Below are 24698 nucleotides of genomic sequence, written 5' to 3' on the forward strand. Positions count from 1 at the left end.
CTGAAACTGGCATATACAAGATAATTATATAAGCTAGTTTATGTAGTCTACCAAAGTTGTGGTTTCTTTATCCTGACCTGGTAGATAGATTTGTGCACTGGAGCTGTTTGATAAGACTTTTCACAGTGACATCACTTTGTTTCTAACAATAGAATTAGGACATGCTGATTGAAGGTCTGAAGGGCTTGGGATAAGTAATGTTATAGGGAGAAAAAGGTACAGGTGAATCAATAACTGTAGCAGAGCTAATGAAATTAAACAAGTACTATTTTACTGCCTCCGCTGGGTATTGAACCCGGGACAACTGCCTTACTAGTCTGACGCTCAACCAATCCAGCCTAAGAGAAGTTCTTTCTAGCCGAGAGGTATATTTGCAGCTAGTATTCACTAGGGTTACAAAACTTCTAGCTGTTCTAATCACAACATTAATATCACGAATAAATCGCCGGAAAGGGAATGACCTTAGCTTCATTTTGGTATAAGATATATGAACTTTGTTATTTTTTATGGAAATCAATAATATAGTATAAATTAAAGTTATGTTTACATATTATCAGTAGACCTCCAGTTGGCAAGGCTTAACTAATATCAGTGATAGATCTACATGTGCATTCCGAATCCTGTACTCATAAAAAGTTGAAAGGACCCATAGAATTTCTAGAAATAGTTAATTTTACATTGTATGACTCACTGACTTGGGAAAACATTTGGAAAATGACCCTTGAAAACAATTTGATGATCACAGTGTTCGTCTAATAATGACACCTACCATTCTGAGACCATGTGGACTTCATCTATAACTACACAACATATCTTGGTTTGATATAGGGCTGATCTGAAGACAGAGTACATCTTCTTGCAGAGGGCAGATTCTGGGTGGGCATATATTATATTATATTTCCCGTCGGATATGTCTTTGAATGAGACGTCTTTTATTGTCCATGCTGATTCGTCTTCGTCCTCGGAACTGTCATAGTCAAACCCAGCCTTCGTCATAAATGTCTTGCCAACGGATCCAGAGATATAACACGCTGATATCCCCCTTTCCCTTAACCCCATCACTTGGTCCTCCATGATACTGTTTAAGGGGCAAATGACTAATACTATGCATGGTGTAGAGGAGTCATATTTTCGCTGGAACAACCATGGCAATAACTGAAAAATAATACTTTTTCCGTAACCAGTAGGAAGCACACTTATAACATCACGTCCCTCATAGAGATTCTGGAGCGTCTGTACCTGTTTTTCCTTCAACTCGTGCTTGAAATTAAGATGCGTTTTTGCAAACTCTATACAAGTAAAAAAGTCAGCCATATTGGAAAATGAAAACCGGCGACTAACTTGTTGATCCTTCCACCGGAAGGCCTTTTTGGACAAAATTTGGCTGTATTACTCCGCCTAATACTCCCGAGGTGTTTTCTCGCTTGCGGAAAGTGCCGAGGGTTCCCGATTGGTGTGACGGGTTTTCCTTATCGAAGGCGTGATTACAAATCTTACCTGGTCACACCTGTATTAGTTTACTCGACGCGCACGCTGTGAAATAGGTTCCCACAAACTGTGTCGTTTGCTGTTTATCATGTACATGTGTTTACAGCTTTATCGCGTGATATGAGAACCTTATCTGGTATAAAGTATTATATATCTAATGACTTTCATGAACATTTGTGCTTGTAATTCTATCAAGGTTTACATAAACGCATTGCAACCCTCTATGATCAAATTGCCTCACGGTCATCAAAGGGTATCTCAACGTTATTTATTTTTTTTATTCAGGTTTTTATCAATAGTCACTTACATCAATCACATCACATGCATAACTACACGTCATACATTGTACTTGTATCTAAAATTAATGCATATAATATAAAATATTACAGTGCATATGAAAACAAAAAAGTACATACTTGTTGACACTGTGTTAACAATACGTTGGAATACGATAATTCACTAATTTATTAACTGATTAATAAAGATCCATTTGTTTTGAATAATTCTTGTTTTCTAAGGCAGTATCTATATAACCCAATGTCCTCTATTTTTTTATATTAAGAAATATATTTCTTGCATTCAGAAATAGTTAGTTTTATTTTTTAATTTACACAAAAATATAAAGTATTTCATAAGAAGCATTAAAAAATTGATTTCATATCTGTGTTCTATTTCTACTACACCAAGAACAAAGACTTCTGGATTTCTAGGTAAAGACAATTGGTGTTTGTTTTCTAATAATTCTATTAACCAAAACCAAAGTGTTTTAACAACATTACATTCCCAAAATAGGTGTATAATCGTTTCTCTTTCATTTTTACAGAATGTGCATCTTTCGGTTTCTGCAAGTTTCCATTTCATTAACTTTGTATTTGTATACAATATCCTTTGTAATATTTTATACTGAAAAGTTAGAAGTTTTGTATCATCAGTTATCTCCCTTGATATTAAATAAATTAACTCCCAAGTGTCTTCACTAATGTCAGTATTAAAGTTTTCTTGCCATTTTCTTTGACTATTTGTAGGTTTCTCAGAAACAGATTTAATAAAAATTTGATAGAAGTACTCTGTGACTTTGTCATGTGTATTAAGGTAATCAATTAACCTATATTGAACATTTACCATAGGTACTTGAACATTTACATTCTGCAGAATTACTTTCCAGTTCCTTGGAATGGCATTAATCACACCATAGTAATCTATCAAGCTGTAAATACTTCACTCCAAAAAGTATTAAACATTTTTGATATCTCAGTTAATCCTAACCTTGTCATTTTAAAAATATTTACACCTCCAACCAATTCTAGTTTATCTATAAGTAATGTTTTCCAAGCTGAGTGGTTTGAGGTATCAAATTTTTTTTTGATCCAAGACATCTTAAGTGAGTGACAAAAAGTCAAAATATGTGGAAAATGCAACACCCCATTTTTATAATCACTGTACATAATATTTCTCTTTATTGTATCTGGTTTTCCCTCCCATAGAAAGGTAAAGAAACATTTTTGTAATTCCTTAATTATATGTAAAGGAGGGTCAGCAAGGACAGTTAATGTCTGAATAAAAATAGGTAAGGCTAATGTTTTTATAATAATAATTTTTCCTATGTAGGATAAATTTCTAAATGACCAATCTTTTAGTAATTTTTGCACTGCTCTCAATTTTTCATAGTAATTATCTTCAAAAATGTTCTCTTTTTGGAAATTGTAAGTAATTCCCAAAAGTTTAAAAATTCCTTGATGGTTCCATAACAAATTTCTTTCAGGTAGAAGTTCCAACCCACAACCCCGTCTAGCCCCAATCCATATTGCCTGGGTTTTGTCAAAATTTATTTTAAGTCCTGATACTTTTCCAAAATCTTCCAAAATATTAAGTGTGGTTTCTAGGGACAATGGGTTATCACTTAAAGTAAAGGATGTATCATCTGCAAACTGATTGATTAAATATTCTGAGTTATTTATAGTAATTCCATTTATATTTGGATTAATTTTTAAGGCTGAACTTAATATTTCTACACATAGTATAAATATATATGGACTCAAAGGGTCACCCTGTCTCACAACGCGCTGAACTTCAAAGAATTCTGAACAATGACCATTGTTCATAATACAACAATTAGTATTTTTGTAAAAAGTTCTGATCCATTGAATAAATGACGGCCCGAAACCATAAAAATGTAGAGAATCAAAAATAAAATCAAAACTTAAAGAGTCAAAGGCCTTTTCAAAGTCAATTAATAGAAGAAGTCCAGGAATATGATTTTTTTTCAGTGTTTTCTAATATGTCCGCAATTAATCTTGTACATTCTCCAATATATCTGCCTTTTCTAAAACCTTTCGGAGTATCACTAATAAGACTATCTAAAAAATTTTTCAACCTATTAGAAATAACAGATGATGCTATTTTATAATCAACATTCAAAAAGTTTTTCATATATAATTTTGATTTTCCTTCTTTGGGTATACATGTAATCATGCCACGACGCTGTGAGACAGAAAATTGACCATTTGTGTGTGCTTGGTTTAGAGAACGTATCAAAAATTTATCTATATCAGACCAGAAAAATTTATAGAATTCTACAGTGTATCCATCGATACCTGGTGATTTGTCATTTTTCATATTTTTAACAGAAAAGAGACATTCTTGATATTTCAATTTACCTTCTAATTGATCACTTTGTGCAGCAGACAGTTTTCTATTAAATGGGTTTGTATCATCAAAAAAGTTATGTTCATTATTTTCTAAAATTTTCCTGCTATACAGTTTTTCATAATAAAGTTTTTGCTCTGAAATTATTTCATGTATATTTGTGATCTCTTGTCCATTCTCTTTGACAAGTTTTGGTATAAGTTTCTCTTGGAAATGTTTCTTCTCTAAATTACAGAAGTATTTTGTACTTTTTCACCTTCCACCTTCCATCTTGATTTTGCTCTTAAGAGAATACCATTAATTTTTCTTTCCCTAAGTAGTTTTAATTCATTTTCAACCATCTGAATGAGCTCTGGGTTCCTATGTTCTGCTTTTTGTAATTTTTCTAACCTAACTTCTAACTGTTTTTCTTCCCTGTCTTTTTCTCTCTTTTTCTGTGCTGTATAAGCAATAGTCTTTCCCCTAATAGTAAATTTTAAGGTTTCCCACACTAAAGAGTCACTAATAGTAAAAGTTAACAGATCTTTATTCTCTACTTCAGGGTTTTCTGCATATTGACCTGTTATATTATTTATACACTCTTTAACTAAATTTACATAATTAGGATCTCTTAGCAAACTGTTATTAAATTTCCATGTTACCTTTCCCCTTTTTTGTTTAATAAATTCTAAAACTACTAAAATTGGACTGTGATCTGATCTGTAGCTCAAACCTATGTCACTATTTATTACATAAGACATTAAATCAGAGGAGATCAAGAAATAATCTAATCTTGCCTGTTTTCGATTTGGACCATGCCAAGTATAAAAGTTAACATCCTGATGTTGTTCTCTCCAGATATCTACAAGATCAAAAGATTCCATAATATCTATAATTTTACCCTGGTTTATCATATTATTTCTATTTATATAATTTTTAGTATCATTAACATAATCCTGTGGTGCATTCCAGTCACCACCTATAATAAAAGATGTATTTTCACAAAGCTCAAGATGGTGAGATAGTTGATGATAGAAGTTGATATCTGTATTATTTGGTCCATAAACTGCAACCAAAGTTAAGTTTTTATCACATGAAGTAAGGTTAATATTTACAATTAAGAAATTACCATTTTTGTCTTCTTTCTTAGATAACAATGAAAAACCAAAAGAATTTTTAAACAAGATTGCAACCCCCCTACTATTTGACTCATATGAACTATACCAGGCTTCATAGCCCCATTCCATTTTCCATAAGTTTTCAACCTTTTGAATAGAATGAGTATCTATAAGAAAAGTAATATCATATTTTTTTCTACATCTTTCAAACAGGTCTCTGCGCTTTGATGGATCTGAGGACAATCCCCTACAATTTATACTTCCAATTCTAAGACCTTCAGTCATAGTTTAATACATTATGGTGTATTCGAAAGATTCTACATTTGATGCAGTTAAAAGTAACAATAAAATTGAGCATGTGCCTATATATCCATTTTTGGTAGAAATTAAGTGTATGTATCCATGTGACGTAACATCATAATATGAGACTATGTTTTCCAAAAACAAAACAAAAAAGATCCCCTCCCCCCATCCTTCCCTTTCTAATCTTCAATGAGCATAAAAGGCTCATCTCACTCTCCCAGCTACAAATCATTTCAAATATTAAAAGAATAAAAGAAACTCATTGTGCTTTCATCCTACCTACTGGTGACCCCATATGAATATTTAGAAGACATTAATATGAATTTATGAAACTGGCGTACCATGTACACAAGAATTTAATATAAGTTGACTTTTCCTGTTTACAACTACATTTATAAACATATAAAGCTCCATCAAAGTTTTGATGTATATTAATTTAACCCAGAAGACTTATTTTTTATACTGTACCATGTTTAGACATGTTATTATTACGAAATACATTTTCATTTCACAACAAAAATCAAAATTTTAGCAACTAAATATATATATATATAAACATACTAGACATTTACTGTGTCTATTGATGTAAAAAAAAAAAAAAAAGTTCTGCTAGAGCTCACATGATTATTGACATGTGTTAATTTTAACATACTACATTATTTAACTATGCCTCTGACAAGTAATGGAAATTTCAGTTTGATTTCACCTCCCTTTGACATATTACTGTATATTCGACTATCTTTTGTCCCAAGGGAGTAGGGAAGATACTCCCTACTTCTTGTTACAGACGAAACCACATGTTTAACATGCTTAACTTCCGGTTACAATAGATTATGAAAACGGAAGGCTATCAAAAGATCCGGAAATCGTAAAAAACGTCCAAGGGAGGTAATTCATCACAAAAAGACTAGACTAGGTATTCGTAAAAAAAAAAAAAAAAAAACCCGTCCGTGGGTTACCATTTATAACATTGGCATTTTTTACTATCTTGCTAAATATATTTTCATTTCAACAAAATAATATTCATTTTAGCAATTTAAATAGCGTATCTTGTACAATGTGTTTAAAGCAAAAAAGATTTCTGAAAACTGTATTTAATTCCACTGAAGACTTGACTTCAATTAATTTCTGAAGACATATTGATATTTTTACTAACATGTCTAAAAATATGGCATTTCATTTCAACAAAATTAATTATTTTATCAACTTTTTCAAGACCAAGGCCCAGACAGTTTTTTCCCCTCCTTCTTTCTCAACAGATTTGTTCGATTCAAGACTTGTCTTCAACACTTTTGACCGTGTATTTACAGTCCGCTTATGTAGATTTTGTATATATACACTTATGCTGTCCTTGCATGTATATGTATATATACCATTCGGTTTTCGCCAGTGCTAGGAGCATTTTCGGACTCAGTTCCGATCCTATCATTAAAAAAAAAAAAAGTCAATTGGCATGAAAAGTTCACGTATACACACCTATATTGCCCGTGTACGTGTGTTATATATATACATGATGTTAGAATCTACTACTTTTTTCCAGTACCAGGAAAGGCGCGTTTTTCAAGTAGATAAGTTTTGTCTTCCTTTTTTCTTCGTCTGGTAGCTTTCCCCTCTTTGTCAATAGTTGTTGTCGAAATTTTGCCAATGACGGCGGTAAGTCGGGTACCACTGAGAATCCTGACCCCGATTCAAGTTTTCAAATAGCTTGTCTAAATACAAAATCCCTGTCCATTAGGGCCGAGAAACGTACGATGATATTTTTATGTCCAGGCTGACCACTGGGCAGTCGGTGAACGGCCGTAAATAAGATGTCATTGATAACATCGTCCTCAATTTTTAGTTTTTTTTTTCGACAGAAAAACTCTCACATGTTTTAGGGTGGTCCGTGGTATCTCAACGTTATGGCTCGTGACTTTTCGAACGATCCTGATGAAACTGAATTAAAGACTTTGTTTGATCTCGATTCAGATTATCCAGGCGAACAACGTTCTGACTGTTATGTTCTCACCAATAATTCTGAGTCAGTTATGGAAGATGATTCCGACCAGTTTGATAATCTGCTCATACTCCTCCCTAGAGAACAGTATTTGCAAAAGATTTTGCTCGTTGCTGACAACTCGGAGAGTAAATTGCTTTGGTACAGATCGGTATTGCACGACCGGGCACGCCACGTAAAGGGTTGTCCGTCCAGTAATCTCATATCGCGGAAATCAACCATCAGAAGTTCGGCCCAATATAAATTGGCTCGCGACTGTTTTATTCTTCAGCAGTTTTTGAACGGTGATTCCGATGGTGAAGTTAATGAGGTGTTTTCTCAGAGACCACGTTCACAATTCGGAAAGGTCCCTGATAAACCTCCAGATGACACTAACAATGATATCACTTCTATTCGCACTGAAATCGCCCTGATGCTCAAGCAATTGCATGAGCTGGAAGATAATACTAATTCTCGTCTTGATTCGGTTATACTTGACCAGAAACAGTTGAAATCCGATATTCAGACATTGTTCTCAAATGTCAAATCCTCCTGTGAGACGATTAACAAGGTGTTTGCAGATGACATTGAACATGGGTCGGCCCCGAAGTCTCTCGCTGATCGGTTACACTTGGTTTCATCCAAAACGCTAGAGAAGTTTCGGAAATCTACTGTGGTCGAACTTTCAAGTTATACTCAGTCTATCAACGATATTCGTTTAGTTGTAGAACGCGTCAATGATGCTCTTTTTTCAAGCGGTAACTTTGCACGCAATGATATTCGCTCGATCCAAGAAAAGATTGATGATGTTGAAAGAGATGTCACCTCTCACAGATCCATTGTGAATTCTATTCAAGATTGTGTTTCTTCTCTTAAATCGTGTATTCGTGACATGGAACATTCTGTCGCCGAAGCTCCAGTCAGGGCCAAGGCTTGTGCTGATACTGCGATTACAGTGTTTGCCGAGGAGCTGGGTAAAGAGCAAGCGCATCAAAACCGAGCCGTTCCTCTAGTCCAAAAGAACCTTGTTGGTGTCTCAAGGAGAAAGACCACACGTTTATTTTTATGTGGCAAGTCGGATACCTGCACTGCGGATGACATTAGGTCGTACCTTGAGGACAGGCAGATTCACGTAACATTTCTTCGTCTCCTGAAAAGTCGTATGCGTGACTGCGTGTCTGCGCGAATCAACATCTTATCCAGTGATGTATCCAAAACAAAATCGCGTGATTTCTGGCCTGGGGGAGTCCGATGTCGTAAGTGGGTGAGTCAATCCCGGTTCTATGGCGAGAGTGCACAGAGTACAGAAGAGCACGATCAAAAAAGATGACCGTAATACGAACGGATTTGTTCTTTGTCTTTTTACCCTTTTATGCATGGGAAATCTCCGCATTATGACAAGGAACGCGACAGGAATTATTTCGCCTGGATTTCATCTCCACAACGCACTGAATCGGCATGATGTTGACATATGTGGCATATCGGAACACTGGCTCTTTGAGGAAAACAGCCACTTATTTCAGAGCATCCACAATTCATATGATTCTCATGTTATATGTGATTTCTCCTCACATCCACATGCTGACAGAAGAACGCGTAAAGGTGGTGTTGCGCTGATGTGGCGCAAGCGTCTATCCGATATGACAGTTGTTATTGATTCTGATGACGATCGTATCGCGATAATTAAAGTTGTCATGGAGGATACTGTCTGTTATGTAGTCCAGGTGTATTTTCCAACAATGCGTTATGGAATGGACTTGTTCCGCTCATATGTTGACAAGCTCGATGAACTGTACACAAGACTCTCTGCAGGTGGAATTGTTCTATTTATGGGGGATTTTAATGCCCATCTGAGTTGTCCTCGTGTAAGTACCGGTCCGAATCCTCAAGGCATTGCTCTGCAACATTTCTTGGATCTGAACCAGTTAACTGCTGTCAACACACTGTCTACTTGCCTTGGCCTGTAAACTCCTATGTGCATGGTGACGATGCCGCTTGCTCCCTAGTGGACTACGTCATGGTTGACTCAGGAAAGATTGATCTGGTCACTGAGTGTAAAACTTCTGACGACAGTTTCCTTGACGTCTCTAATCACAGAGCCATATTCTGTGTCATACGTACTCCAGAGGGAGTTTTACATAACTCCAATTCCGCAAACACTTTGGAAAGAACATCTTTCAAGTGGATCACAGCTGGTAACAATAGAAACACTGATGTATATCGTAGTACTGTTGAACGTCTATTGCGTGTCTCAGGTCTAGCTGAACGTGATATTTCGACTTGTAACGAAATTGAAACCTTCACATCTGATCTCCTTGGAGTGATTAAAGAGGCTACCCTAACATCTCTACCTGTAAAGAAATTTCGTACGTTCCTTAAACCATATTGGAAAGGCCAACTCAAGGACCTACATAAAAAAATGTGGAATCTTCGTTGTATCTGGGTTAAGCTTGGTCGTCCACGGGGTGACAACTCTGAATCCTTTCGTCTGTATAAAGAAGCAAAGTGCAATTTTCGTAGGGCTCATCGTCGGCTGTCAGAGGAACATCTACAGAAACAGAATGATGACGTTGCAGAAGCGGCTGAGGTAGATCAGCAAACATTCTGGACACTAGTAAAACGTCGCTGTAAACGTAGTGAGGGCACAGCGAGTGCAGAGATGATTTTCGATGGCCAGACAGTCCGAAACCCACAAGAACTGGTGGTTCACTGGGGTACATATTTTTCATCTTTGTATAAACAATCTGAAAGCGCAGATTATGATGACGCTTTCAAAGTGTTTGTTGACTCTAAAATGAAAACTATTCTTGATCAGCCCTCAGTATCATCACATTTCAGAAGCTTTATAGCATATGAAGTAAATGCAATTTGTAAGAAATTACCGTTAGGTAAGGCACCTGGTCATGACAACTTAGTTTATTAACACTTCATAAATGGAGGTGAACATCTGTATCACTGTTTGACGAAATTATTTAATGCTATTATGTTTCATGAGTTTTTCCCTTAAGCTTTAAAAAGGGACTAATTATTACACTATATAAAGGCAATAACAAGCCTAAGTGTGACCCGAATAGCTACCGTGCAATATCTCTTTTGCCTGTAATTTTAAAGGTTTTTGAGAGGCTTTTTCTGTTGAGACTTGCGTCCACCAAACTTTTTGTCGTTAATCCACTACAGAATGGTTTTCAGCCTTATGTTAGCAGCACTATGACCTCTTTCATGATACATGAAGCGATCACGTACGCCGGTGAACAAAATAACAAATTATTCACTTGTTTTCTTGATGCAGCAAAGGCATTCGATTGTGTTTGGCACAATGGATTGTTTATGAAATTATCTGATCTGAAGTTTGATATTAATTTCATCAAAGTATTAGCTTCTATGTATCGTGATATGCAAAGTGCGGTTTTATACCAAGTATTTGTCTCTGATTCATTCCTTATAGAGCAAGGCACTAGGCAGGGAAGTATATTATCACCATGGCTGTATACACTATTCATAAACGATCTGTTGGAAGAATTATGTAATTCAAATGTATCCCTGATGATAGAAGATGTAAACGTTACTTGCCCGACACAGGCCGACGATATTGTACTTCTATCCTTTAACAAGTGTAATATGGATATTTTGATGAATATATGTTACAGGTATAGTTGTAGATGGAGGTTTAAGTATAATGCCTCAAAAACGTGTATTATAGTTTTTAACGAGTCAAAAACTAGCTTTGCCAGGTCCTCACGTAACTGGTATCTGGGGAGTGAGGCTGTGAATGAATCCCAACATACCACACACGTGGGAATATTTCTAGACAAATTCAAATTTAGTCGTCCAGATATCGAAAATATACTCCGCAAATTTAGAAGTTCTTGCTTTTATTTTTTAAATGGAGGGCTATTAGGAAAGTCGGTAAACCCCCTCATTGGCCTGAAACTGTTTCGTTCAGTAACAATTCCGTGCGGTTTATTTGGCTCGGAAATGTGGTTTTCATTAAGTCTAAAAGATTGGTCACGTTTAGAAATCATTCAACACTTTTGTGCCAAAGTTATCCAGTGTTTCCCTTTCAGAACTCGTTCCGACATGGCACTAGGTATGTTGGGGCTCACTTCATTAAATGCGAAGGTAGAACAGTCTAAACTCCAATTCTTTGGTTCCTTATGTCGCCTGAGATCTTCAACCACTGTAAAACAACTATTTTTATTGCGGTTGTTTCAGAAACACATGTTTGTATATAAAAGTGTTAAGGGAGTCATATACGACATCTGGTCTATAATTCATAAATTTGGTTTAGAAGAGTATTTACACTCGTTTTTGAATGAGTCTGTTTTCCCTTCTAAGAAGTATTGGAAATTTCTTGTCAGGAATGTCATCCATTCCCATGAACAATCAGAATGGTATGAGCGCTTATTCAGCTGTCCTGATTTTCATCGATTCCAAAATTTGCACGGGGAACTTCGCCCATCGTCTCTGTGGTTTTTGTGGAAACAGCTTTCCTCGTATCAGTCTCATATTTGTAGTAGTGTGGCAAAATTATGGTTAATAAGTCCAAACTGTGAGCTGCCATGTGCCAAATGTAATAGGAGGTCTTCGGACGCTCTAGCACATTGCTTACTTGATTGTAAGCATCCAGATTTGGTTGCTTTGCGTGATGATTTTTTCACAAATATTGTTAACAATTTTCCCGTTGAACTGTACGTCACACTAGATAATCTAGAAAGACAGGACTGTATTTGTATCATGTTAGGACACATACCTGACGATGTACGGGAACTACTCCCAGATGAAGAATATTGCACAAAGTTTGCATACGAGTGTTGTTGCTTTTCGGTTAAAGCTGTTGATTTCACTTTTCAGTGAATCTGTATATGTTCTTATTTGCATTCAAATGGAATACTTCTTATATATATGTATATATATATTGTATTATTGTCTCTAAATTATTTTCCCATTTCATATATTTTTCCATGGCTATTTTCGTTTAAGTACTATTCCTAATTGTCATTAATGTTGTATGTACCTTATATATTTGTATTAATTTTTTGATTCTTTGTCTTAAATTTGTAATGTACTCTTCATTTCTGGAGGAATAAAGTCAAAGAAGAAGAAAGTTTATATACATCTAACGCACATTACAGAGTACAGTACATAGTTTATTTACCACTTATGCAAACAATACAGATAATTTTGGCATGTTAGGGGCTACTCACTCTACACTACAATCTTAGTGAATAAATTAAAAAAAATAATAAAACTGAAGAACCTTCCCGATGAAAATAGGAAAGCCAGCATAAATGAATATAAGTTATACTCAAGCACCAGCTAGGCCCTCAAAGATATGAGAGAAGCTGAGTATGTCTGGCTAGGCCCTCAATGATTAGAGAGAAGCTTTGTAACATACTTGTGAACTTGAGAATATCCTGTTCACGAATAGACGATAATCTTGTACTAGCTAGCCTTCAATTATCTTAGAGAAGCTGAACATGTCCCGCTAGGCTCTCAGTGATATGAGAGAAGCTGAGTCATATCTGTACAAGACTATCTATTATTATGAGATTCGGGGTAAAATTCCCCAAGAATTTAATAGCCCATGTCAAATCAAAGCCGAAAATATCCCCAAATGAGAAAGTGAATAGCCCAACTTACATTTACACGTATAATTCTAAGTCTACCACCAGGCAAGAAGTTGATGAAAACATGCTACGACATATATAAGGTGCACAAGATTAAAGGGCAATACAAAAGAGTTTGTGAAGACCCCTTAAGCTAACTTGTGTAAAAAGCTACTTAACAAAGTAACTAGTGTAACTAAGAACACACAATAAAATCTAACATCTAAATATCGTCCTCGATTAAAATTATCTGAAAATAAAAAAATGTAACAACTGGAGCCTGAAAACAAAGTTATAAGAAAAGCAAATATATCAAAATGATCGCAATTTCTGCGTACTCAGGACCAATAACAACTTACTGCGCCTGTGAAAATAAATCAAACGATACAAATGACATATCTACGTAGTGACAATACGACAAATTGCCGAACATATTCAGTCTTACAGTCTGGTACCTACTGAAATAAATCCCGCAGATAACTAGCTCTTACCATCCAGTCAGGCTATGTGTTGCTGACACAACACATAATCACCACTGGTCATCCAGCTCGGTGTTTTCCGGTTTCGAGTCGGTCTGTCGCTTCTTTTCTCTATTTCCGGTTGTTGTCTTTCCGTTTCGTCATCATTCCTTTCCTCCTGTACCTCCGGTTGTAGTTCTCCCGATCCTTGCACTTCCTGTTCTGCCTCGACAACTTCCTGTTCCGATATCTCCATTTCCGGTTCATCGAACTGCAGTTCTGACATCTCTCGGGCGTCCCCCTCTATCTCATCATCAGAGACCTCCTCGATGTCGCCCGGGCCATCCATCTCTGCTACTTCGTCGTCAGCTATAATACCATCGGTCGGGTACGAGACCAATATAGCTGAATCATTATCTTAATCAACATCCTCGTTTCTGTCAGACAATGGTACAGTCGTCCCCCGAGTCAGGAATGATCGTGGAGCCGGAATAGGCCTGTTGGGAGCGGAAGTGTCGTTATCCTCCGAAGTCAGTCCTATGGGAAGTAGAAAATTTCTGTGTAGAATGCGTTGACGTCCTTCTCCAGATTCTTTCTTCACCACATAAACTGGGATATCTTTGTTGGGCCGCGAGACAACTATATACGCATCTTCCTCCCATCGATTTACCAGTTTATGCTTCCTATAAAAAGATAAAATTCGCACAAGCACTCGGTCTCCTTCTTGTAAGACAGCACCCCGAACTCTACGGTCGTAGTTTGCTTTCTGACTTTCGTTAGCCTTCATGGAATGCTTTCTCGCTGAACCATAAGCTGCCTTAAGCATTCAGTTTCTCTGCGTAAACCGTAACATTCTCTTTATTTCCTTCTTATGTTAGGTTCTCTTCCAAACATGAGATAATATGGACTTTGGCCAGTTTTTTCTTGCCGCGTACAGTTATAAGCATGGACCAAGCTTGCGATATGGGCCTTCCAGTCTTTCTTCTGCTCATCCTCTAGAGTTCCAAGCATTCCTTATAACGTCCTGTTGAATCTTTCGCAAGCTCCGTTACCCATTGGATTATATGGTGTGATGTAACTCTTCTTCATCCCAGTGATGTTACATAGTTCTTTGATGACAGTACTTTCAAAATTTCTCCCCTGGTCTGAGTGGATCTGTTTGGGAATGCCGTAATGGTTGATAAAATGATGGTAGAATGCATCCGCTGTGGTCCTTGCTGTTTGATTTCTAGTTGGTACTGCCACAGCATAATGGGTAAAGTGATCGGTGATCACGAGAACATTCTCATATCCTCCTTTGGATTTCTCCAGACTCAAATAATCCATACAGACGATTTCAAGAGGTTCATGGGAAACGATAGGCACAAGTGGAGCTCTGTTGTCCGTAACCTTCTGCTTAATACAACGATCACATCTCCTGACATAATCCTCCACATCCTTGACCATTCCTGGCCAGTAAAATCTATCTCTAGTCAGGGTTAACGTCTTATCTCGGCCCTGATGACCCATATCGTTATGCAACATCTTGAGAATGGACAATCTACAGCTGCTAGGAATAACTACTTGATCTTTCATGCCCTCTTCAGTGTTGGTGATTCGATGTAAAACTGTTCCCTTCATCTGTAAGTAATCAAAATTCCGTTATAAAGTTTAGCTGTTCTAATTCTGAGGGATTTCCTTCTTCTGTGGTTTCTGCTATTTTCCCTTCGCTTCCAAGCACCATCTGATGTCAGGGTCTTCTCGTTGCTTCTCTCCCTCTCTGTAGAGGTAACATTCACGAAGTTGTTGCTGAAAACATCTGCGGTATAAATAGACATTGACAGGCTCTCTACGTAAGGTACCTTGCCAGCAGAGTTACAGATTTCCTTCACAGTGCTCTCGGCAACTTTATCAAGTTCCTCAGATCTTGCCTTGAGTCCCGGATGACGAGACATGCTATCAGCGTCGTTGTTCTTTTTTTCCTGGCTTATACAATAGGTCGAAGTCAAACGCTGCAAGTGTCGCAACCCATCTTTGCGAAGTGGCATCCAATTTGGCGGACGATAGTACGTACGTGAGAGGGTTGTCGTCTGTGACACTAGTAAACTTCTGTCCGGCTAGGTAGTCTCGGAACTTCTCACAAACTGCCAACTTTAACAAAAGGAATTCCAGTTTGTACGAAGGATAGTTTCGTTCAGACTTATTGAGTTCTCTACTGGCGTAAGCTATGACACGTAAATGTCCATCCTGCTTCTGATATAACACCGCTCCTAATCCAAGCAATGAAGCATCGGTGTGCAGTTCAAAGGACAGGGTGAAATCTGGGTAGCCAAGTATAGGCCTTTTAAATAATAAAAGTAATAGCCTTTTCCTTCAAAGACTGGAATACATTCTCTTCCTTCTCACCCCATGTCCATGGTTTTCGATCTGGTGGTTTCTTCTTTTTCTTGGAATTTTTGCAGGGTGTCGACGGTGGTATGAGATCATTCAGTGGCTTGGCAATCTTAGCGAAGTCCTTGATAAATCGGCGGTAATACCCAAGAAAACCAAGGAACGTCCGTACTTCCTCTAGTGTTGTAGGACAATCCCAATTAGCAACCTTCTCAATCTTGGCCGGATCTGGCTCAAACCCGCTCTCTGACACAATGTGTTCAACGTACCTTACCTTGGGCTGGCAAAACGAGCACTTCTTCGCCGAAAGCTTAAGCCCTGAATTCTGCAGTCGAGATAGTACCATGTCCAATAGGCGTAATTGTTCCTCAAAAGTTGGAGCAAATATTATCAAATCGTCCAAGTATATATAACAGATCTGAATGTGATAATATCCTAAGATCATTTCCATGCACCGCTGATATGTTCCTGACGCATTCACCAGTCCAAATGGCATACAGTAAACGCCGTCCGTTCTTTATGTTCCTCTGCAATCTCAGTCTGGTGATAGCCGCTCTTCATGGCTAACACTGTAAAATAGCTGTTCCCTGCTAATGAATCTAAAATGTCGTCGATTCTAGGAAGGGCGTAAGCTTCTTTAATGGTTTTTCCATTTAACTGTCGGTAGTCTACGCACATCCTAAGTGATCCATCTTTCTTCCTCACTAGGACCACACTTGACGACCATGGGGAATGTGATGTCTTAATCACTCCAGCTGCCAGTAGCTGTTGCAGAGGATCACGTACTTCCTGGTACATGCTGGGAGGGACCCGTCTGTACCTCATTTCCTATCTGTATTTGCCCTTCAGATAAACCTTCCGTATACAATTCCACCTTCTGTAGAACATCTTCGGACTTCTCAGGTTCTTGTAGCTGCTCAACATCCTAAATGTAGCTCGCAAAGTACAGAACGAGGCTGAATAGTAACAGTACGTGTTGACAGGTTTGAAATCCCAACTGAAAACATTCCTGTATCCTTGTATTTATAAGGTACGACTGTGGGCGTATTGTCCTCAGGTATTGATGATTTGGACGTTGGCTGTATTAAAGCACAAACTGGTTGGTATGGTAACTCCTTGTCCAAGAATCCAACTACAATCACTTCAGTGTTTGGCCTAATCGTTATCGGTTGATGTCCTGTCAAACCTACAAATTAAGAAATAACTAATACAAAATGTTAATGAACCATACACTATATATACCACGTCGACACACTGGACTGAAATAAAAAAAATCGAAAAGTAATAAGAATAACCAAAACTAATATAAGTATATATAAACTAAGAACCTGAAACTAGGAACTCAAAACACTATCCTTCTAACACAACTAAGAAAACAAAAGGCTGAAAAATACCAGCCTAGTGAGACTACAAAGAAACCAAAACCTCCACACTGAACTAGGTAACCTACATTGCCAAAAGTATCAACTAAAAGGAATAATTTCTAAGAACAACAACACAAACGATATCACAAAAATTGCCGAATGTCAAAAAATTCAAGTAAATGTCAATGTCAAGTCAGTTTATACTGGATTAATACTTCAAATAATGATATTAGTAATAGTTATATCCATCGGTGGGGATTTTGCTTCCGTTGGGGGGGGGATATAAGGTACAAATCTATCTAAACGTTCACAAAAAAACACTATAAATCTATGCCTTCAAAAATACTATGCTCCCTAGATACTAACGTTACACATGCTCACAATGTCATAACCCAACACAACATAAATATATATTTAAAAAAACAGCAGTATACACCAATACGGTGTCAATATATGAATAAATCAGTACATGAAATCTATATCAAAGTTTACGCAAGGAAAAATAAGAATGTGACACAATTTTACATGAAAAATCACAATAAATTCAAGATTATTAAATAAGAGTCAATGTTTTGGGGTTGTTGTTTTTTTCTCACTCGGACGACAAAATTTTCACGGCTTCTTCGCGGGTCAGGAAAAGTCTATAGATTATAGGAAAGTCAATGGATATAACTTACTTATATCCGTAGCAGGTCACAAGTGTAACATATAGCTGGTCGACGTGACGTCACACAGGTGCGAACACAGGTAGAAATAGGATAGCACACACAGCAGACGTTATATCTCAAAATTCCAACTCTGCACTTATTTTTGACAGCTCGACGCTGACAAATGAAACACATTATACACATGCGGCAGCTCTCAAATTGACTGAGCACTTCTCGTCGATCATAAATCGGACCTCTAGAGCCTCCATAGTAGTAGTGTTGCCTTTTTGTTGTATACACACCAAGAAACTCAGTTCGCAAGGGTTTCTCCAATATATTATAGACTTTACTTTTACCCTATTTGTGGAACAGGGCAGAGGGATCACATTGACAGCTGACGATGTATATTAACTTTTAATAATCTTTCAAAATTTCATCTTGTCAGTCAAGTGTCTATAGTCGGAGTGCCAAATAACGCGCCAAAATGACCAAAAACACAATACAAACAACACTGACCATTGGCTAAAGAAAGGAGACTCTATTACCAGAGTTGAAACTGAAGTGGGGAGTAGTCAAATTTATACTTCTAGGAATAGAATTTAGCGTTGATCTACATGTAATTCCTGAATTGAATTATGACAAAAATCTCTTACTCCCATAGGCAGAATTCATCTTATCAAATCATTAATGATATCACAGTTTAACCACTTATTTGTGTCTTTGCCAAATCCTGATAATAGTTTCTTGGATAAATTAAACTCAACACTTTTCAACTTTCAACAAATTCTGGAGTGATGTTTTTAAAGCTTGGATAAGTTTCAATGAAAGAGTGGTGGTGTAAAAACAAGAAAAAAATATCTAGAAAACTCCTATATGGTTTAGTAGAGACTTAGTGATTGGGAAAAAGAGTACATTCTACAAGACATGGTTTAATAAAGGGGTGGTTATAATAAATGATCTGTTTCAGGATTTTTCTAATGGCATTTTTTATACATTAGATGATTTTAATCAAATTTATAATGTTAATACAAACTTCCTTCAATATCATGGTGTAGTGTCGGCTATTAAGTCATTTTTAGCCAGATCTGAATATGAATATAGCTCACAATCCTTTCCAATCATTCCTAGTAATATTGAATATTTTATTAAAAAAAAGGGGGGGGAAACAAAAGACATATATAATCTTTTAGTTTAAAAAAAGTGTGATTCCCACTGGTAGAAAAAGATGTGAGGAAAAACTTGAATAAAATGATTTGAATTGGGGGGATATTGACAATAATTGTTTTAGAACAACTAAAAACACAAAACTGCAATGGTTTCAGTACAGAATAAATCATCACATTTTAACAACAAATTCATTTATGTTCAAATTAGGATTATTGAACAACCCACACTGTTTATTTTGTAATTTAGACAGGGAAACAATCATTCATATTATGTAGGAATGTCCAGAAGTGCAAAAATGTTTAGAAAGTTTTGAAAATTTACAAAAAAGAAGTTTTATTTGGGATTTTTAGTAATAATAGTAATAGATTTTGACATTATCAAATTTTATATATATAAGACAAGATGTCAACATAAAATGCTAAGTCCAAATGCTCTCATTATCTCAATTAAGGAATCTTATATTTGTCAGAAGTTTATAGCTAATGGCAAAGGAGACGAGGCAAACTTGAGTTTTGACTTTTGCAATTTACTGATAATTATACATGTGTTAAAATTTTACTGATTTTCTTTTATCTATTTAAAATTTTATTTTCTTTTTTCTTTTTTTTTTTTTGGATAGAATCTCTCCCAGATCGACTCTTGTCTTTCCAAACCCTCCCCCCCCCCCCCCCCCCCTCTCTCTCTCTCTCTCTCTCTCTCTCTCTCTCTCTCTCTCTCTCTCTCTCTCTCTCTCTCTCTCTCCTACCCCTCTCTATTTCCATCTTCTCTCTCTCTCCCTCTCTTTGCCTATTTTGTGTATCTGTCTCTGTGTGATGAGTATGTGTGAGCAGGTGTGGGTGTGCGAGTATGTGAGATGAGGTTGTGAATGGCATGTAGTTATAACGTATAGTAACTAAGAATATGTAACATGAAGACATGTTAATGATGATGGACATGTTTTTTTATGATATTGAGGTGCATGTTTTAATGTGAATATTGATGAGGATAACTATGTACATTATCGGATGTGAATGATGATGATGATGATGATGATGATGATGATGATGGACGGGTGGGTGATGGATGAATGGATGTTAGTGTTTTTGTTGATATTTGTATACTTCAATGTTTAAAATTGAAAAAAAAGTAAATATTAAAAAAAACTGGACAACACTAGTATAAGTTACACTGTACGCTTTTCTAAAGAGATTAGATTAAAGAGATATACGAAATGACAAATATACTATTTCAACAAAACGGCAAAATTAGACCACACATCCAATGTCTAAAGTATCTGTCTAATATACCGAAATATTGGGTACCTCTTCATCTACAAATGTACTTATAGGCTCTTAGTATAACTGACGCGTCCTAGACGGACGAAGCAGTTGTATTATGCAGTATCACTGACGCGTCCTAGACGGACGAAGCAGTTGTATTATGCAGTATCACTGACGGACGAAGCAGTTGTATTATGCAGTATCACTGACGCGTCCTAGACGGACGAAGCAGTTGTATTATGCAGTATCACTGACGCGTCCTAGACGGACGAAGCAGTTGTATTATGCAGTATCACTGACGCGTCCTAGACGGACGAAGCAGTTGTATTATGCAGTATCACTGACGCGTCCTAGACGAAGGGAGTTTTCTTTTTGGAAGATGATTTGATTTCTTCTACATTTTTACTTATATGTCGTTTTAAAGTTTCTAAACTACCACATAATAAAGATGGGAATAAAGGGAAAAACAAACTGACCGAACACGAGACAAATATAAAAAAAACGGCTTAGAATAAATATACATAGTACTGATCCTTAATGAACGGCAGTATTATCTGAATTAACAATTAAAAACAAAGAGTAACAGAGTCAAACATGTACATGTATATATTGGTTGAAAATATTCTATCCAAGCAGGGGTATAGAATTTGAGTTAAAACATGGGCTTTGTTTAGGCTCTGAACCCAAATTCTATACCCATGGGTGAGATATAATATAATCGTTCACCTTCTTTAGGGTGGGATAGGGGGATTTCCACCCGAGGAGGAAGATTATTAAGTTGTCAAACACGAGGTTTACCGGCGTCGCATAAGTTGTCTTCAGAACGTGCAAATAGCACGTGTAGCTGTGGCAAACCTAGGATGAGACAAGGGAATCTTACAATTGGGAAAAACGTGGATTTACCTATTCAGGGAACGAGAATCTATTATAATATTATATATAGTAAACACAATCCTGATCAATTAAGCAACTGGAAACTTTTCATTTATCCGGAACCCAGAGAATGTCCTACGGTGGCACTTACATCCATGTGTCACTCTATTTAGAAAGAGACACGTTATTATTGTTCCTGTAAAATACTTTGCAATGTGGTAATTGTTTGTTAAATAAACATTTCACAATTACCACACAGGGTAACACCACTTTGGAAGTTCTTTTCTTTTCATAAGTTGTATCTGATGGTTGCCATGATAGAGTGTGTAATATCCTGCACAAGACGTGAAACCAGCAACGTACCGTATATGTTTGTACATTTGACGTAAGAGATTAGAATTGTACGCAGAATGATTTGCCTTTTTTCCTTCATAGTCACCCGCCTGTGTGGATTGATGGAGGGCCACTAACGTATTAGTGGCGTCTATGGTAACGTGGTTTTGTTGCCTTGCATTCAATACCAACCAGTTATCATAAGCTGTCCGGCCAATGATGACTTCCGGTATATTCACCCATGGGTAACTTGCCGAAGTTATGAAGTAATCTTCGGCATGTACAGCAAATAGCTTCCCACGCCTATGGGCTGTCTTCTCTATATCTCTTACCGTTCTGACTTCATCTGACATTACATTCTTTACATTTGTTCTTCTACCAGTTACCATGATTAGCCTGTCGCTAGGTAGTAGAGAGGAATTCATCACAGCCCTCAATGTGTCTATCAGTGAATAAGAGTACAATATGTCACCGTTAGAGTAAGCATAGTATGGAGAATCGTACCTTTCGATGGCATCTATGTACATATATTTGAGAATAGGTACTCCATTTGCTGCTATTTTAACAGGAAGAACGTCCCAACCTTTTCTCAAAGCCTCTTTTGTCTGTGAAACCTCATTCGTGAAGAGGATCGTCTGTATAAACGGTTTGAATTCACTCCAATTACGAATTGTATTGTTGTAACATATGTACTTTTCCGGCTTTGTATGCCACGACGTGAACAAAGTCAGAAGTAATTCCGATTTATTTTCAACACCCCGATGTTTGGAGATGTTCTTAAATGATTGAAAATGTAACATTGACCCTTTAGTCACCCTTCTATCGAGGTCAAAGTTCCTCCTCGATGTCAAAACTTCCGTCTTTTCAAGGTCACCGTCAGTATTGGCAACATCACGTTCAGAGCGGCTACTCAAATTCAACTGTTTCCAGCCCTCCGTCTGTTTCCACCAATTTTTAATGTTGTTGATGGTGCCTTTATTCATTTTTGCGATAGAGTTTGTCTTCATGACGAAGGGATAATAAAGAATCACGTACACTAAGGCACTCGTTAAAAACAGCAAACTGAGCTGACAATTGGCACGCGGACACATACTTCCACAGCTGGACTTAGTCATGGTGCTTTACTGCAAAACAAAAATGTAAAAGAAATTAGACTTCCCTTTTTCGATACTTTGGCATACGTCTTTAATTTACCTAAATGAGACAAGTATGTTACACATATCACATAACATTGAACTGACGTTGATTCTTTGATAAGCTGATAAAACAGTGGAATAATTTCTCAAACGAAATTGTCCGTTTAAAAAGGAAAACTTCTGTGATATTTATAAAGATAAAGTCGAGTTCGGAGGTATGATCTTCCAACAGAAAAAGAAATACGCACAATCATACAGTCGAACCCGGTTTTATTGAAATCCTCGGGGAATAAGAAATACTTCAAATTAACCAGGTTTCAAATTAACCAGTATAAGCTTTTTCCATCATCCAGGCCTATCACATGTAAATGATGAAACAAAGCATATATATACATTCTTTATTTAATAACATTTCATTACAAACAGCTTAGTTGTCTATCTACAGCTTTAATAAGGACATATTTTTCATCATTTGCCAGTTGTTAACGATTCTTGCTGGACGAAGCCATTGTAAACACCTGTCGCTCTCTTTTACATACAAAGTTAAACTAACCAAAACATTTGTTCCAATAAGAAACACAGTTTATTTATTAATGTATCATATTTTTACCTGGTTATTGCACTACAGATATAGACTCATCCAAGCGTGACGACACTGCTCACGGGCGCCAGGGTGGCCTTCACAGTAAGCGATGTGAAAACAGTTTGTTAGCACTGTGTACGGCCAGTATTTACCTTTCAAATAGTGTGGGATTTCAAATTAACCTGTTTCAAATCAAATTCAGTGGATTCAACTGTATATTTATGTTAATGTTACAACAAGAGATCTTCCCCATAGCAAAATATACTACTAGCTTAATAAGAGTAAAACAATTCTTTTGAACGGTTTCAGAGCACTGAGTCGGAAAAACTGAAATTTGTGAGAAGGATTAACTGTTTCCACGGTAACAGAAAATATATGTATAAAGTTTCTAACAACATATCTAGATTATAAAAATTGATCACAAAAATCTTCAAAATGAATGTACAAGAGTTTCCCTTTCAGAGTTAAAGAGATGGCAGAGAGGACTATCTATTATCGTTGCTTTAAAAGAGAAATGAGTTTGTAGTCAAAATATGATGAAAGACAATATAGTTTTCGTTTTGTTTAACAAATCATAAAATGCTTTATAACCTTCAGTTTTTTAAGCATTGTTGACTTGTTTTTGTGTTTACTTTACTTACTTACCATAAAATTCATAATAAAATGACATTGCATAGATTTAAAAAAAATCCTTAAGTGACGAAATAAGGCCCTGATATCTTAAAAAGTTTGCATTGACATGAAATTTATTAGTAAATTCAGCAAATGTATTAAATGAACCAGTGTTGTGATCATTACTTAAGCCATTTATTACAACAATGTTTTTCTCATATTTTGTTTTTATAAAAAATAGTTCTTCTCCTATCTTTATGTTACTGTTGTACAAATAGCTACTCTTAGTATCTACACATGAAAAACTCTGTCATAGTACTTAGTATTAAAAACATACAAGGATATAGGGACGTCCCTCCAAAATCATTTTTACACTTCTTAGTACACATAGCAATGTATTCACTACCACAATTTGTTAGAAGATCTGAACTAATATAAGTTTTTAATATAAATTGCCATTTCTCGTTATTGTGAAAAAGTCTTCGTATCCAAGTATGTTTTAGTGAGTCAAAATAAGGCAGTCAGATAAACCATTTTCAAACCGCCATTTGCAAAAATTTTGAATTATTATCTCCCTTTTGACTTTATCTGGTCTACCATTCCATAAGTAATCATAAAATATGAAATTAAGTCTCTTACGACATGTGTTGTCAGGATTGGGTAGAGAAATATTTTTTTTTCCAAATTAAAAAAATAGCTAGTAGGTTTTTTTCCTTTTTCTGCCCATTTAGCCGTGATCTAATGATACTACCTTTGATTTTATGTGCGCTAATTTTTGTCT

General features: G+C 36.4%; 2 protein-coding genes across 2 annotated transcripts; both read right to left on the reverse strand.

Moving 5' to 3' along the window:
• Positions 1–769: 769 nt before the first annotated feature.
• On the reverse strand, positions 770–1314 carry LOC132563067 (uncharacterized; the record flags this gene model as incomplete). Its single annotated transcript, XM_060227827.1, has 1 exon — positions 770–1314. A coding segment is annotated over exon 1 (545 nt), but the record flags the coding sequence as incomplete, so codon positions are not given.
• A 20187-nt stretch (positions 1315–21501) lies between these two features.
• On the reverse strand, positions 21502–22701 carry LOC132563068 (uncharacterized). The gene has a single exon (XM_060227828.1). It carries the CDS (start codon positions 22699–22701, stop codon positions 21502–21504), a length of 1200 nt encoding a protein of 399 aa, XP_060083811.1.
• Positions 22702–24698: the final 1997 nt, after the last annotated feature.

The sequence above is a fragment of the Ylistrum balloti genome, unplaced genomic scaffold, assembly GCF_031769215.1.
Source record: "Ylistrum balloti isolate Yb309-2 unplaced genomic scaffold, AGI_CSIRO_Ybal_v1 Utg371576, whole genome shotgun sequence".
In the NCBI taxonomy this organism is placed as follows: domain Eukaryota; kingdom Metazoa; phylum Mollusca; class Bivalvia; order Pectinida; family Pectinidae; genus Ylistrum; species Ylistrum balloti.

Excerpts from the sequence above, each read along its gene's own strand:
- LOC132563068 (XM_060227828.1), bottom strand. The coding sequence starts at position 22,701 with ATGACTAAGTCCAGCTGTGGAAGTATGTGTCCGCGTGCCAATTGTCAG.